The 13984-nt window shown below is 36.5% G+C and overlaps 1 protein-coding gene and 1 long non-coding RNA gene across 2 annotated transcripts in view; both read right to left on the bottom strand.

Moving 5' to 3' along the window:
• Positions 1-9288, bottom strand: part of LOC136801773 (dynein axonemal heavy chain 5-like) — a 48773-nt gene extending 39485 nt beyond the window's left edge. Inside the window, 5 exon segments of the mRNA XM_067058440.1 lie at positions 3668-3790; positions 4588-4722; positions 8199-8235; positions 8237-8333; positions 9123-9288. Coding sequence (XP_066914541.1) covers positions 3668-3790; positions 4588-4722; positions 8199-8235; positions 8237-8333; positions 9123-9288 — 558 coding nt within the window.
• A 2920-nt stretch (positions 9289-12208) lies between these two features.
• Positions 12209-13984, bottom strand: part of LOC136801684 (uncharacterized) — a 34241-nt gene continuing 32465 nt past the window's right edge. The window contains exon 4 of the long non-coding RNA XR_010845896.1: positions 12209-12835. This is a non-coding gene — a long non-coding RNA (uncharacterized lncRNA). The remainder of the gene's footprint in view (positions 12836-13984) is intronic.

Below are 13984 nucleotides of genomic sequence, written 5' to 3'. Positions count from 1 at the left end.
CTACCATGGCGTCCTCCAGCTTTTTGGTCCCCCCTAATATGAGCTAAAATCCCCCATCTGGCCTTTCCCCCCCACCTGTCTTTAAAATTCGTGCTCCCCCCAATTGGGAAATCCCCCTAGCCGTATCGTATAAGGGTTGCGAAGTGATGATCCAGACTCGCCTCAATTCGCAAGCTATAGCAAAAAAAAGACTCTCAAAATCCCAAGAAAGGAAAGACAGGCTCATAAGCCTGAATGCTCAAACACACCAGGAAGGTCTGTATTTATCCTATTACTCCCCCCACTAGGTAGAGGACTGAATATACCCCCTATTCGCCTTTCTCCCCCCATCAAGCTTGAAATTTTCACTTCCCCCCTGGCACCAAAATCTAATTCCCCCCCCATCTTCCTGGGGGGGATGATCCCATGTCTACGTGACGTGACCATTAAACAATCATTCAGAACACAAATAGTGACGATCTATTAAAATTAGTCGTTTGTTTCTTATAAAAAAACCTTTCGAACCAAAAACAAAAACATCTCCAAAAAATTGAGTAATTTGGCTAAGAACATTGATGTATGTTTATTAATAGTGATTCTTATTGATAAAGATGCTTTTTTTGAGCTGAAAAATTCATTTTTTACAAAAGTCTGCTTGAGCCATCTTTTATCTACTTTCATACAAAAAATCAGAAAAAAACAATGGTCCAATATTTCACTAAGTCCAAAAAACCCTTTTATGGCCGTTTTTTTAGCTGAAATATACCCCAAAATTTTTTTCTCCAAAAATCGGGCTCCGTCACATTCGAGGGTTTATAATTATGCATCTTTATGCAAAAAATCGTAGAAAATGAAAGAGCCAATCAATCTAATACCTAAGTAATTGATAATGTGCTTATAAAAAAATATCGAATTTGGCCAGTTTTTCTATAAAACATGCCAAACAACCAAAATTTCCTATCTAAACACTCGTGAGAAAAGAAAAACATCTATCTCATAAAAAAATTGAGTAATTTGACTAAGAACATTGATGTATGCTTATTAATAGTGATTCTTATAGATAAACATGCGTTTTTTGAGCCAACAAATTTATTTTGCAAAAATCTGCTTAAGCCATCTTTTACCTATGATGGTACCCTACTTTTATGCAAAAAATTAGAAAAAATTAATGATCCAATTTTTCACAAAGTCCAAAAAACCTGTTTTTTAACCGTTTTTTGGCCCAAATTTGCCCAAAAACATTTTTTTTCTAAAATTGGGTTCTGTCACATTCAAGGGTTTATAGTTATGCATCTTTGTGCAAAAAATCATAAAGAATGAAAGAGCCAATCTCGAGAAAAGCCAATACCTAAGTAATTGATAATGTGCTTATAAAAAAATATCGAATTTGGCCATTTTTTCTATAAAAACACGCCAAGCAACCCAAATTTCCTGTCTAAACACACATATTCTTCAAAAGTAAGCCCTCTTGAGCAGAAAAAACATCTATCTAAAAAAAAATTGAGTAATTTGACTAAGAACATTAATGTATGCTTATTAATAGTAATTCTTATAGATAAACATGCGTTTTTTAAGCCAAATAAATTTTTTTGCAAAAATCTGCTTGAGCCATCTTTTACCTATGATGGTACCCTACTTTTATGCAAAAAATTAGAAAAAATTAATGATCCAATTTTTCACAAAGTCCAAAAAACCTGTTTTTTAACCGTTTTTTGGCCCAAATTTGCCCAAAAACATTTTTTTTCTAAAATCGGGTTCTGTCACATTCAAGGGTTTATAGTTATGCATCTTTGTGCAAAAAATCATAAAGAATGAAAGAGCCAATCTCGAGAAAAGCCAATACTTAAGTAATTGATAATGTGCTTATAAAAAAATATCGAATTTGGTCAGTTTTTCTATAAAAACACGCAAAGCAAACCAAATTTCCTGTCTAAACACACATATTCTTCAAAAGTAAGCCCTCTTGAGCAGAAAAAACATCTATCTCAAAAAAAATTGAGTAATTTGACTAAGAACATTAATGTATGCTTATTAATAGTAATTCTTATAGATAAACATGCGTTTTTTAAGCCAAATAAATTTTTTTGCAAAAATCTGCTTGAGCCATCTTTTACCTATGGTGGTACCCTACTTCCATGCAAAAAATCAGAAAAAATTAATGATCCAATTTTTCACAAAGTCCAAAAAACCTGTTTTTTAGCCGTTTTTTGGCCCAAATTTGCCCAAAAAATTTTTTTTTCGAAAATCGGGCTCCGTCACATTTTGGGCATTGCCATTTTGCATCATTGTGCAAAAAATCAGAAAAAACTAATGAGCCAATCTCGAGAAAAGCTGGTAACTAACGGACGGACGGACAAAGGTTAATTTATAGGACCTCCACCGGGGTAGGTCCAACAAGCTTTTCCACATTGAATTGACATGGATGTGGAGCAATAAAGGTTCAAAAAGGAAAGAAAAACTATTTTTTGTTTATTCAGCACAAAATCGAACACAATATAACAATAGGGGTCTGATGTAAAACATGTGCCTGATATGACACTGAAACACAAGAATACTTATGTAGAATACAGGGCTCGAAATAACGGTCGGACATCGGACATTGTCCGACCCAATTGCTGAAATGTCCGACCCAAATCGATTCTAGTCGGACATCATGTCCGACCTAATTACTTTCAGTGCCTTCAAAAAATTTGTCAGAGGCGTTGTGAAATTTCCAAAAGAAATTACAATTTACATAGAATTAGTAACTTCTTTATTTACACAAAAGCATGCTTCAAGTAAAAATCATGGGCTTCTGACCATTAATTGGCATTTGTTTAGCTTCTTTGTGATCAATGTGAAATTCTATCAGAAGCTTGTATTAGACTTTAAGAATATAGATTTGGAAGTACATAATTGTTTATAGAAAAATGCGGAAAGATGAAAAAAATCGGTAAACACAAAACTGAATTACCATTTAATAGGTAACACCTTTTAAAAGAAAATTGTTTAGAAAGAAAACAATTGAAGTGGCTCCACACACTTTTGGTTTATTCTTATGAAAAACAAAAACAAAATAATGCACCTGCTTTTTTCCTATTCACTCAAATAAATTGCGATCGTTTGTTTTGATTTTCCTTATAAGGAAATTTAGTATTTCAAGCATTCTTGAGTATATATATGATCACGATCATGATTTTTGGAGATAGAGGCTTAAAATTAATTAATTAAATTCAATTATGTCTGAGATGATTCATTGTACTAGCTACGTACAGAAACCTTTTGCTTTTAAGTTGAAAAACGAATGTCCGACCCCACATAAAAATCAATCGGACATGTCCGACCCATTTTACTTTAAAAGCCTTAGGACATGTCCGACCCAAATCAATTTTTGATCGGACAATGTGTCCGACCACCTAAATATCGTTATTTCGAGCCCTGAGAATATCCTTTAGTACATGCTTTTTATGAGAATTTTCATGATGAACTGTTAAAAATAAGCATAACCACTGGAAAGAAATATACGGCAAGCTTAATCCGCTAGCGAAATGCAAAACGCTGCAGAGAAAGGCTCTAGACACGTACGGATATTATCACAGTGGAGTATCTCCACCATCGTGGAGACAGGCCCGCCTTTTAGAGTGTCCGCTAAATAGATGTTCTTCTGTGTAAAGATCTGCATAAAACAATAACAATGAAACAACCTCACCTGATCACCCCACTCATTAATGACCGGCATGTTGATATCATCAATGAATACGGACATCTGTTTACCGGCCACCGGACCGTACGTACTTCCCATACGTTTGTCCACGTAACTTTCAATCGTACGCTAAAACGTAAAAAAATGACGGAGAAAAGAACGTTAATTAGACACGCCACCATATATAGTAATAAAAACGCAAAAAGCGGAGAAAAATCTTTAGAAAAACACAGACAAACCTCGGCTGTCGATAATATACCGGGTGCGCCACAAAATTTTTCTTTCATTTTCAACATATTCGAGTACTCTCCGAAAGTAACTTTTTTTATTCAATTGGGCATAATTTTAAATCTAGTTGATCAAATTTAACGAAAGACCAATCAAAATTTAAGTTTATCTTTCTTCTTTCCAATGGAAAAGGAATGGTTCTATTAAAATATTTCGATTTCGAGAAAGTTAGTTTCAAAGAGAGAAACCTATTTGTTGCACACCCCGGTACTTGACAATTGAAAGAGAAACTACCTTATCGGGGAAAAAAATGTCGGGGGAAAGTGACGAAAATTTTGAGGGGGTGACGAAATAACTCCCCGACATTTTATCACCCGACCAAAACTTTTACCCCATTTTTTTGTTCCCGAGCGAAAATTTTACTCAAAATTTCACACTCCAACCAAATATCAAATCCAAATTTTTACACCCTGAATTACAGAAACTAGTGCTTTAAACGTCGAATTACAAGATCTTTTTCGAGCTAGTGAAGGAGACGATTTAATTTGAACAATTTAGTCGGGTGGAACTGACTGAATTGTAAATTTGGTCGGGGAAAAGTGACGAAAATGCCTCTAGGTGACGAAATTTTTCCCTGACGAAATTTTCCCCCGACTAATTAAAACTACAATATTTTTTCCCCGATAAGGTTTTCATACCTGGAAATGCATTGGAGTAGAAGCAGAAGAGAAGTTGAATCTTTTGGTAAGATGAACTTCAGGGTCATAATGTTTCATGTAACTTTGTATCATAATTGTCTTCGCTGTCCCCTGTTCACCAATCAAAAGAGCAGCCTGAAAATATAGAGGAGGTTTAGACGCTTTATCGTCCGTTACAGTGATAGTAAAGGCGGTATACGGGGAAAAATCGGCGGGAGAGTTTCGAAGAAGACTGGCAAACTATACCGGCTGTAAACTTTTTTCGACAAAAAAACCCGTTTGTAAATTTTCTTCGGCTTTGGGCTTTTTTCTTAGATAGTGATTCGTCTTAGACTATAACAAAGTCTAAGGAGATTACGCAACTTAACAAAAAAAACATGAAAACCTTCATGTGTCTAATAATTATATAAAAGATTATCGGCGATCCAAAAAGTATCTGCAATCTGATTGGTTAAAAAAGTACAATATATCTTGTAAAAATATATGAACGCTCCGAAAGTTGAGCACTCTATCAAATTCAACATACGAAGTTATGGAGAAACTACAATTCGATTACTCCTACAAGAATATACCAACACCATCCCAGCACAGTTATCGTCTCCAGTTGATCGATAAAGTCGAAATGGTGATCAAAAGAATGAGATGGCGAGCACATTTCCTCGAACAACCAAACGATGAACCAAGACCAGAGACGTACGGCATGAAAACGTTGAATTGTCCAACCTTGATAAAAGAAATGGTCCCATTCGAAAACGACCTATTTGATATGGTGAAATCTATCAAATTCAGGGGAAACCAGAACAAGTTTCAAAAAACTCTGAGAAACGACATCAAAACGATCAAAAACACGAAAACAACGCTAACGTTTGCTGATAAAACGACAAATCTCTATAAGCTTTCCAAAGAAGAACACGACAAGCTGTTGACAAACGCCGTCACATCGACATACAAAAAGGTCAACAAAAACATCCATCATAAAATCAATTCAGCCGGAAAATCAATCGTTAAAGACATGAAAGTCTTCGGCAGAATGCTGACAAACGGCGAAGATGAGGCTTTCATAACCCTAAAAGACCATAAGGAGAACTTCCAAAACAATCCAAAGGTGCGTTTACTGAATCCTGCCAAAAACGAGATCGGCCGTATCGCAAAATCGATCCTTGACAGAGTGAACAACGATCTCAAAGCCCACCTGGAAATCAACCAATGGAAGAACACCAGTGAAGTTATCGAATGGTTCAAAGCCATACCGAACAAAAAGCAGCACAGGTTCGTAGTTTTTGACATCAAGGACTTCTATCCCTCAATAACTAAAAAGCTACTATCCGACGCTATCAAATTCGCTAAACCAATCACACGCATCTCAACTGAAGACGTAAAAATAATTCAGCATGCTCGAAAATCTTTATGCTTTAGCGACAGTTCCGCCTGGATGAAAAAGAAAGGTAGTCTGTTCGATGTCACAATGGGCGCGTTCGACGGTGCGGAAGTGTGCGAGCTCGTCGGCATTTACCTTCAGCATAAGTTAAGCGAAACGTACGACATAAAGAACTTTGGTCTTTATCGTGATGACGGACTTTCAGTTGTAAAATGCAAGACGGGGAGCAAGTTGGAACGAGTCAAAAAGGACTTGCAGTCGAAATTCCGAGAGTACGGGGATGGTTTAGAGATCGTTATTGAGTGCAATAAGACAATCGTCAATTATTTAGATATTACTCTTAACCTTGAAGATGGTTCATTCAAGCCTTACCTGAAACCAGACAACAAACTTCAATATATAAATACTCAATCAAACCACCCTCCAAACGTGATCAGGCAAATACCCAAAACGATCGAACAACGACTGTCAAATCACTCATCCAACGAACATATCTTCACCGAAGCCAAAAAACCGTACGAGAAAGCGTTGAAAGAAAGCGGCTACAACGTCGAACTTTCGTATAAGCCAACCAATCCAAAGAACACACAGCCAAAAAATCGCAAACGCCACATCACATGGTTCAACCCGCCATATAACAAGAACGTCGAGACGAAAATTGCCAGAAGATTCTTGCAGCTTATTGACAAACACTTCCCGAAACACCATAAATTCAACAAAATCTTCAATCGCAATACCGTTAAAGTAAGCTATAGCTGCACCAAAAACATCAAAAGCATCATCCAGAGCCACAACAAATCTTGAAACGCGACACTAACGGTAACGAGATCCCACCACAGTGCAACTGCAGGGTGAAAGCATCTTGCCCCCTTAACGGATCATGTTTGGTGGAGCGTTCAGTTTATCAAGCAACGGTCACCTGCGATGACGAACCAGATTACGGTGAAAAGTTCTACATTGGGTTAGCCGAACCTAAGTTCAAGAAACGATACGCCAACCACAAGTCATCCTTCGCCAACGAAAAGTACGAAAAAGAAACTGAACTTTCCAAGGAGATTTGGAGGTTGAAACGAAAGAATCGTGCCCCAAAGATTACTTGGAAGACAGTCCGTAAATGTCCACCGTTCAATCGTGCTTCGCTGAAATGTTCACTCTGCCTTAGCGAAAAATTAGAAATTGCCACATTCGACCAACCCGAGAAACTGTTAAATTCAAGGAATGAACTGATCTCGAAATGTCGGCATGTGAATAAGTTCACCCTCAAACTCCACGACACCAAAGACTGAAATGACGTCAATTGCTTTGACGAAGACTCTACAGTGCACAGTATATTTTTGTAAACTTGAAACGAATTTTTTGTATAGAATTTTTGACTGAAGATCGTGACGAAAAGTTGCGTGAAACTTTAAGTATCAAACAATTCTTATCTCAACTTCAATTTATTGTGTAAAAATATATATAAATTGACGAAAAGATGTTACTGCATTGTAGCGGTAGCAGCAATATAACGTCACTTTGCTACAAAAGTGCATAATGTGCATTTTTGGGTCACCGATAAACCAGTTATCAGACATTTGTCCGATAACTAATACATAAAAGTCCGAGAACATTCATCAAGACAAGAAATTTTATTCTTTTGTTTTGAATATCTTGACTTGATAAATTTTCTCGGACTTGCTTTTATTCTTTATTGGTCTAAATTATCAGTTGGCTGTGGATAATAGTTATATAGTAGACTGATTAGAATTTTAATACTATAGTTACGATCAAAGAGCTGCCTGACGTACAAGAGAGAAAGTGAAGAAATCTTGATTTCGGTGGTGAAAATATTCTCTCAGATATTCTCATATTCTTTATCATATGTCAAATACAAAACCCTATCAGCTTTGTTACCAAACAGAATATTTTAAAATTTAACTGCGACAGATAGGATTCTTTCATACTATTCCGAACCGAAACTACATTTTCTTAGAATCTCGAGAAATTATAAACCAGAGACTACTCAAGGGAGTTCCAGAGCTGTTTCAAAGTTCATCTACATGTCTTTCTTTTATAAGCATAACGTTCTATAAGCATATGCAGGTTCAGTTTTTGATACCTAAACAAGGGCTCTATTGTTTGAGGAAAATAGAATGCTGAGCATGATGCGAGCCTGGAATAGGGACAGACACTTGCTTATTAAAAAAAACATGCAACGTTATATGGACGAGTTATGAGCGTTGAAAGTACATACCTTTCCCTGTTTAGCAATGGTATCGATTAAAAAGTTCGTTCAATACATTGGGAACCAAGATGGAGGAATATTCGGGATTGTGATCCATCGGGTAGATGTACTCTTCGACACGTGAAGACCAATGACACCATTTCCCTACACAGAAATATTAGGGAGATAAAATGATTGAGGATACTAAGTTTTTAACTCGATTAAATGTACGATCAACAATATCCGAGACCCTAAAGGTGAAATGGTCTACTCTTTGACGCGTGAAGATCAATAACACCATTTCCCTACAAAGATATATTAGGGAGATAAAATAATTGGGCATACTTTATTGAGTTAAATATTTAATTGATTCAAATCGAGATTTAACTTGTATATTTACACAGTTAAAACCGCCTTTAGGTGATCGAAAATTGCGATTCAGAAAAAATATGGTTGTTCGGATAAGAACAATCGTCAAATCGTCGTTTTTTCAGATATTCATCAAAATAAATCCGTTAAAGCAGTTATGCATTCTTCCAGAATACCAAAAATCATAATATAAAGTACACAAAAAAAACTACATTTAAGGGTTAATATAGATATGAATAAATAAGATGCCATTCGTGGATTAAGACACGATATGAAAGCCTGATCAGGGTTCTTATAAAAAACACGTCAATTGCTCCCTCCTATCTCAAGGCATACTGGAAGGCCTAATTAAAAGTTGAATTTCTTTTATCACCCCCGTCGGATGTCCAATTCTAAACTCATTCCAACGTGGTCTCCAATATTTATTGGGGTGAAAATCAGCGCATGAGTTATGCCAAAAAGAACCATGTCTCTCTGCACAACCTGTTCTACTTTCTCTGTCAGGGGTATGGAAACTACTTCCATTTAGATTCCTTATCAGTAGGGTTAGGTTTGCAAATGAGTGTATTCCACTGATAAGTTTACCAAAATACATTTGATATGATTGTGATTCGTTAGCAACTGTGAATCTCTCATACCTTGATACTACAATTTGTCCAGTAGTTAATCGTGCTCGGATCAAAATATCGTGATTTTCGGACGTTGTTTTCTCATGGATCAAATCATTCCCGAGCCAAAATTCTTTGCACATATATCTCCAAAACTTTTGACTTTTGAAGATCCACCCCTAAATTCGGTTAAAACTGCTTAAAAAGAGGAAAAAATTGTAGTTTCTTGTCATTTTTTTCCTGGGCATGTTCTTAAGATGTTCTTAATTTTTCGACGAATTTCAGCCTATATGTTCTTATCCCGGGGGGGGGGGCAGCTGGGCAAAAGGAACGACGGGTATGTGCGGGTCCTAAGGGTACCTTTTCCAATATGTTTAAAATGCACTGTAAGGGTCGGAAAAACTAGAGATGCACTGTAAGGGTAGAAATTTCAGAAAATTCTTGAAAAATCTAGATATTTTGACCAAAAATGCTAGAATTTTGACCATTTTTTGCACGAAAGGGATCGAAAATTTGGGGGAAAATGCACTCTAAGGGTATGATTTTCACTGATTTTTGCTGCACTGTAAGGGTGCAATTTTAAAAGCCAATTTTTGGCCCGCACATACCGTCAGTCCGCAAACCCAGTGCCCCCCCGGAGTTCTTATAAACTAGGTTCTAATAAAAAAAAAAACGTGTAATCTTACCATCGAGGTGTGATCCGTTAAATTCATGCGATTCCCGTCAACAATTTATTAAGTTTCGTAGATTACTTTCAAGTTTGTTTGTTCCATCTACTTATGTTCAAGTGTAAACGACTTTTGTTAAGGTGTTTCTCAAGATCAATATTACCATTATTAATGTAACAAATATTACATTCGTTGCAAAGCTTTTCCAGTATTTCATTCACCTTTAAAACCTTTCCGTTCAATTCATCACCTCTCCGTATAACACCAGAAACGACAACACCAGTGTTTTCACTTTGCTCACTAACCGTTCTCGCCAAATCAACAATATTTTTTGATATTTCGTTCGGCTCTTTAGTTCTCAAGTCATTTGTGCCACAATGCAATATTACTAAATCTGGTTTTTGTTCAAGTGGCTGCGTTTAGACCAACTGGCATTTGTAATTTGGCATTTGCTCATGAGAGATTCGATTTTAATAGCTTTTCCATTGTATTTTCTGTCATGGCATTTAAGGAATCGTCTTTTTAAAGTCATTACTGAAAAGGTGATTCCCTCAAGTTCAACTTTGACAGATCAAACAATGAAAAGCATGGAATTTCTCAAAAACTGCAGTCATTAAGACTGAAACTTTTTGCCGTAGGGCTAGGCTATGGCAAATTTTGCAAATTTTACAATCTATAGAAAGAACTGAATAAAAAAAGTGCAAATACTTTAAAAAATCAAAAATGTCATTTTTTCTCTTTGTTTTGGTTCCTTTGTTTGATTTGAAATGCCAGAAAAGGGGATTCCTTTGCTCAAAATGGCATTTCAAATGCCAACACGCTGGCATCATTAGGCATTTGACAAACCGAACAATTGCGCGGAACAATAGAATTCAAAAGAATACTGCAAGCAATTACAAATGCCAGGCTGGTCTAAACGCAGCCAGTGTTGGAACAACGTAGTGCTTCATGCAATCTGTTCTGGCTCCTGGGAAGGTTTTCACGACGACTACTTTTTTATTTTTATTTGTGTCCTTTTATGTGTTTTATCATGGAATCACCAACAACTGCAATAACATTTCTTGTATCATTATTATTTCGATTTGTTGTTTTGTTGCTATTTCGTCGTTTTCGTTTCGTGACGTTTTTGTTTTGTTCAGGAATTGAAAAGTCATTTACATGGTCGTTTGTGTTTTCTTCGATAAAAAGATCATCATATCGATTATTTAGAGATAATTGCTCAATTTTAGTTTTTTTTTTAGTTTTTGTAGGGTTTTTTGGTAAAAGAAAAGCATCACTCTTAGTGTTTTTTTTCCACATTTTGATCAACATTTACAGATTTACTAACGTGTAAATAAGATCATCCCGACTTTCAATTTCAATTCCCGACAAGAAATTTTAATCATGTAGTAATTCGAATTGTCGAATTTTTTAAGTTTTTGCAGCAGACAAACTCGACATTTTTTTCAATCAAACGTTTTCAATTGAACGTTTTTGACGTTCAAATTATTATTGGCCAATCGAATGTTTTCTTTTTTACTCGATTGGAGCTCGTCCACTGCTTTTGCCTTCCATTTAATTCTTATCAAGACAAGATGGGGAAAATGAAACAATCAAAGACTTTTTGAAAAATTATGAATTTAGCATTTCATTTTTCTAACTCGAAAATACAAAAAATTATTCAAAAGTAAACCTGGGAAAGACTTTTTTCACCGAATTAGGTCAAAAATACGAAAACTCATCTAGTTCGAAACTCATGTAATTCGAACAAAATTCTCGATCCTTTGAGAATTCGAATTACACGAGTTCAACTGTATAAGGAAAAAACCAAAAATTTGAAAAATGAAGAAACGAAATTAAACTTTTACTCCTTTGATGCTAAAAACTCGCACATATTGAGAAACCAGTTTTTCGCCCATGATCTGACGCTAAATCCTTACACAACTCCTTGTAAAATTGTAAAATTTGGGTTTTAGAAGAAGGTGTTGCAGTGCTAATCTTTTACTTATATTTTTTACCCAGTTTTGTTGGTCACAATTTTCTAGCTTTTTATATTCTCCCTCACTGGTGATTGGCGATCTAGTTTTCCGTGAGTCCTACCCTAAGTGCATTGAATTATTCTAGCGTCCCAGGATTATTGTCTAACCACGTCTTTACTGATATTTTTACCTTCTCACTCTTTAGTTATTCTAGGGGCCAAAAATCTTCCCCTATTAACAAAGCTTTAACGAAGCTTTTCCCCTTTCCTCCAAATTTTGAGGAAACCTAACTAACCTCGATATCTTCCTTGTTCTCCAGTAAAGGAGCTATTCTAGAATTCTAGGGTTAACCAAGGTGAAAAATTAGAACCCGCCCTTATTCATGTTTACCCTCCCACCCCTTATATTGGATTAGAGAAACCTAGAAGCTTCCTCAATTGAGCTCCCTGGACACATCTAACCTCAAAGCTTCCTCAATTGAACGCCCTGAACACAACTAACCTCAAAGCTTCCTCAATTGAGCTCCCTGGGCACAACTTACCTCGAAGCGTCCTCAATTGAACGCCCTGGACACAACTTACCTCGAAGCTTCCTCAATTGAACACCCTGCGCACAACTAACCTCAAAGCTTCCTCAATTGAACGCCCTGGACACAACTTACCTCGATATCTTCCTCAATTGAGCTCCCTGGATACAACTAACCTGGAAGCTTCCTCAATTGAGCTCCCTGGGCATAACTAACCTCAAAGCTTCCTTAATTGAACGCCCTGGACACAACTTACCTCAAAGCTTCCTCAATTGAACGCCCTGGACACAACTTACCTCAATATCTTCCTTGTTCTCCAACAAAGGAGCCTCCATAATATTCTTCAATAAGAACGTTTCACTTTCCACATCAAACTGGTGATCTGGTAATCTCACCAATCTTCTTCCAATGTCTCGCTTTCATTGCTTTGTTTGCCATCATCTCCAGTAGTGGGCAACTTTCATTGAAATCATCAATCTGTTTCTTGAGATCAAGGTAGGCTTGCCAGTCTTTAAGACCACGTGGAAGCTTTCGACATCTGAAATAAGCAAAGGTGAAGAGAATCAAAGCCATATCCAATAGATATTTAGGTTTCAATAGATACATTTAGTTTAGCGTTAATCTACTAAGTAACGCCAGTTATACTCTCATCATCATCATGAATATTGCCCTTGTGTATTACAATGAGGTGAATACAGTCGCTCTCATATTGTTTTCTATAAATGCCCAGCAGTTTTTTCATAGCGATTAAGCCCTTATTGAAATATCCTTAACTTAACCTGGCTTTAAGCTCAGGCTGTTACAAGCACTGGATTGACTTCTTTGTGGATACCACTTTCAAAAAAATTCCGTGAAGAATATAGTTACTCAGTGTATCTCACGTTTGATAAAAAAATTCCCGTACGGAAAACTCTGTGATGAAGTATGATTTATAAATAGCAACACTTAATCTCTCGTCGTCTCCCCTTTCTCACCCGCACTCAACTATAGCAGTCGGTTTGAAAAATTAAACTCAATTCAAAAAAGAAAATGACAACAGACCCTCTACGGCAAATTTTGAAATCAAGCCGTAGATATCGGGTCTGTGTACAGACAAGGATATAGCGAACATAGGGTTAATCCAGGGCTTATGAAAGCCAGTGATCACAATTGAAATATTTGTTTATGATAAAGAAAATCAAGCTTGTTTGGAAGTCTTGCAATTCTCCATTGATTTTATCCGTATTCACCTCAATCCACGGTATATCTAGTCTGAATCGCAGACCTCTACAAAACCACAGGTAGTCTATAAGGAGCACGAATCCGTTAGTGGATGCCAGCAGCCTACGGTATATCATAATAACCATTCACTTTATGTGTGACGTCATTATAAAGCCCATATAATTTATGCAACAAACTCAACTCTTTACGTATTTGCTGCAAGCCATCGTATTCAGTAATAGGGAGACCGAACAATTCTTCACCGCCGGAGAAAGTATCGGAATATACATGAGCGAAGCAGTTTTGCTATCGTGTATATGTACCTTTAAATCTCACCTACGCTGGGGAGCGCAAATGAAAAATTACTATATATATCCAATCTTTCAAACGCAGAAATGATTGAAAAAGCCGTCCGCCCTTCCTTAGATCAAAGCTAGAATCGCGGCGGAGAGACCTGGAATTACGGATGGTTTAATTCGTTTTTTTC

This window comes from Clytia hemisphaerica, unplaced genomic scaffold (genome assembly GCF_902728285.1).
Source record: "Clytia hemisphaerica strain Z4C2 unplaced genomic scaffold, Clytia hemisphaerica genome assembly, whole genome shotgun sequence".
NCBI lineage: Eukaryota > Metazoa > Cnidaria > Hydrozoa > Leptothecata > Clytiidae > Clytia > Clytia hemisphaerica.
The sequence above is the reverse complement of the archived record's forward strand: the minus strand, read 5'-3'. Positions and strand labels throughout refer to the sequence as shown.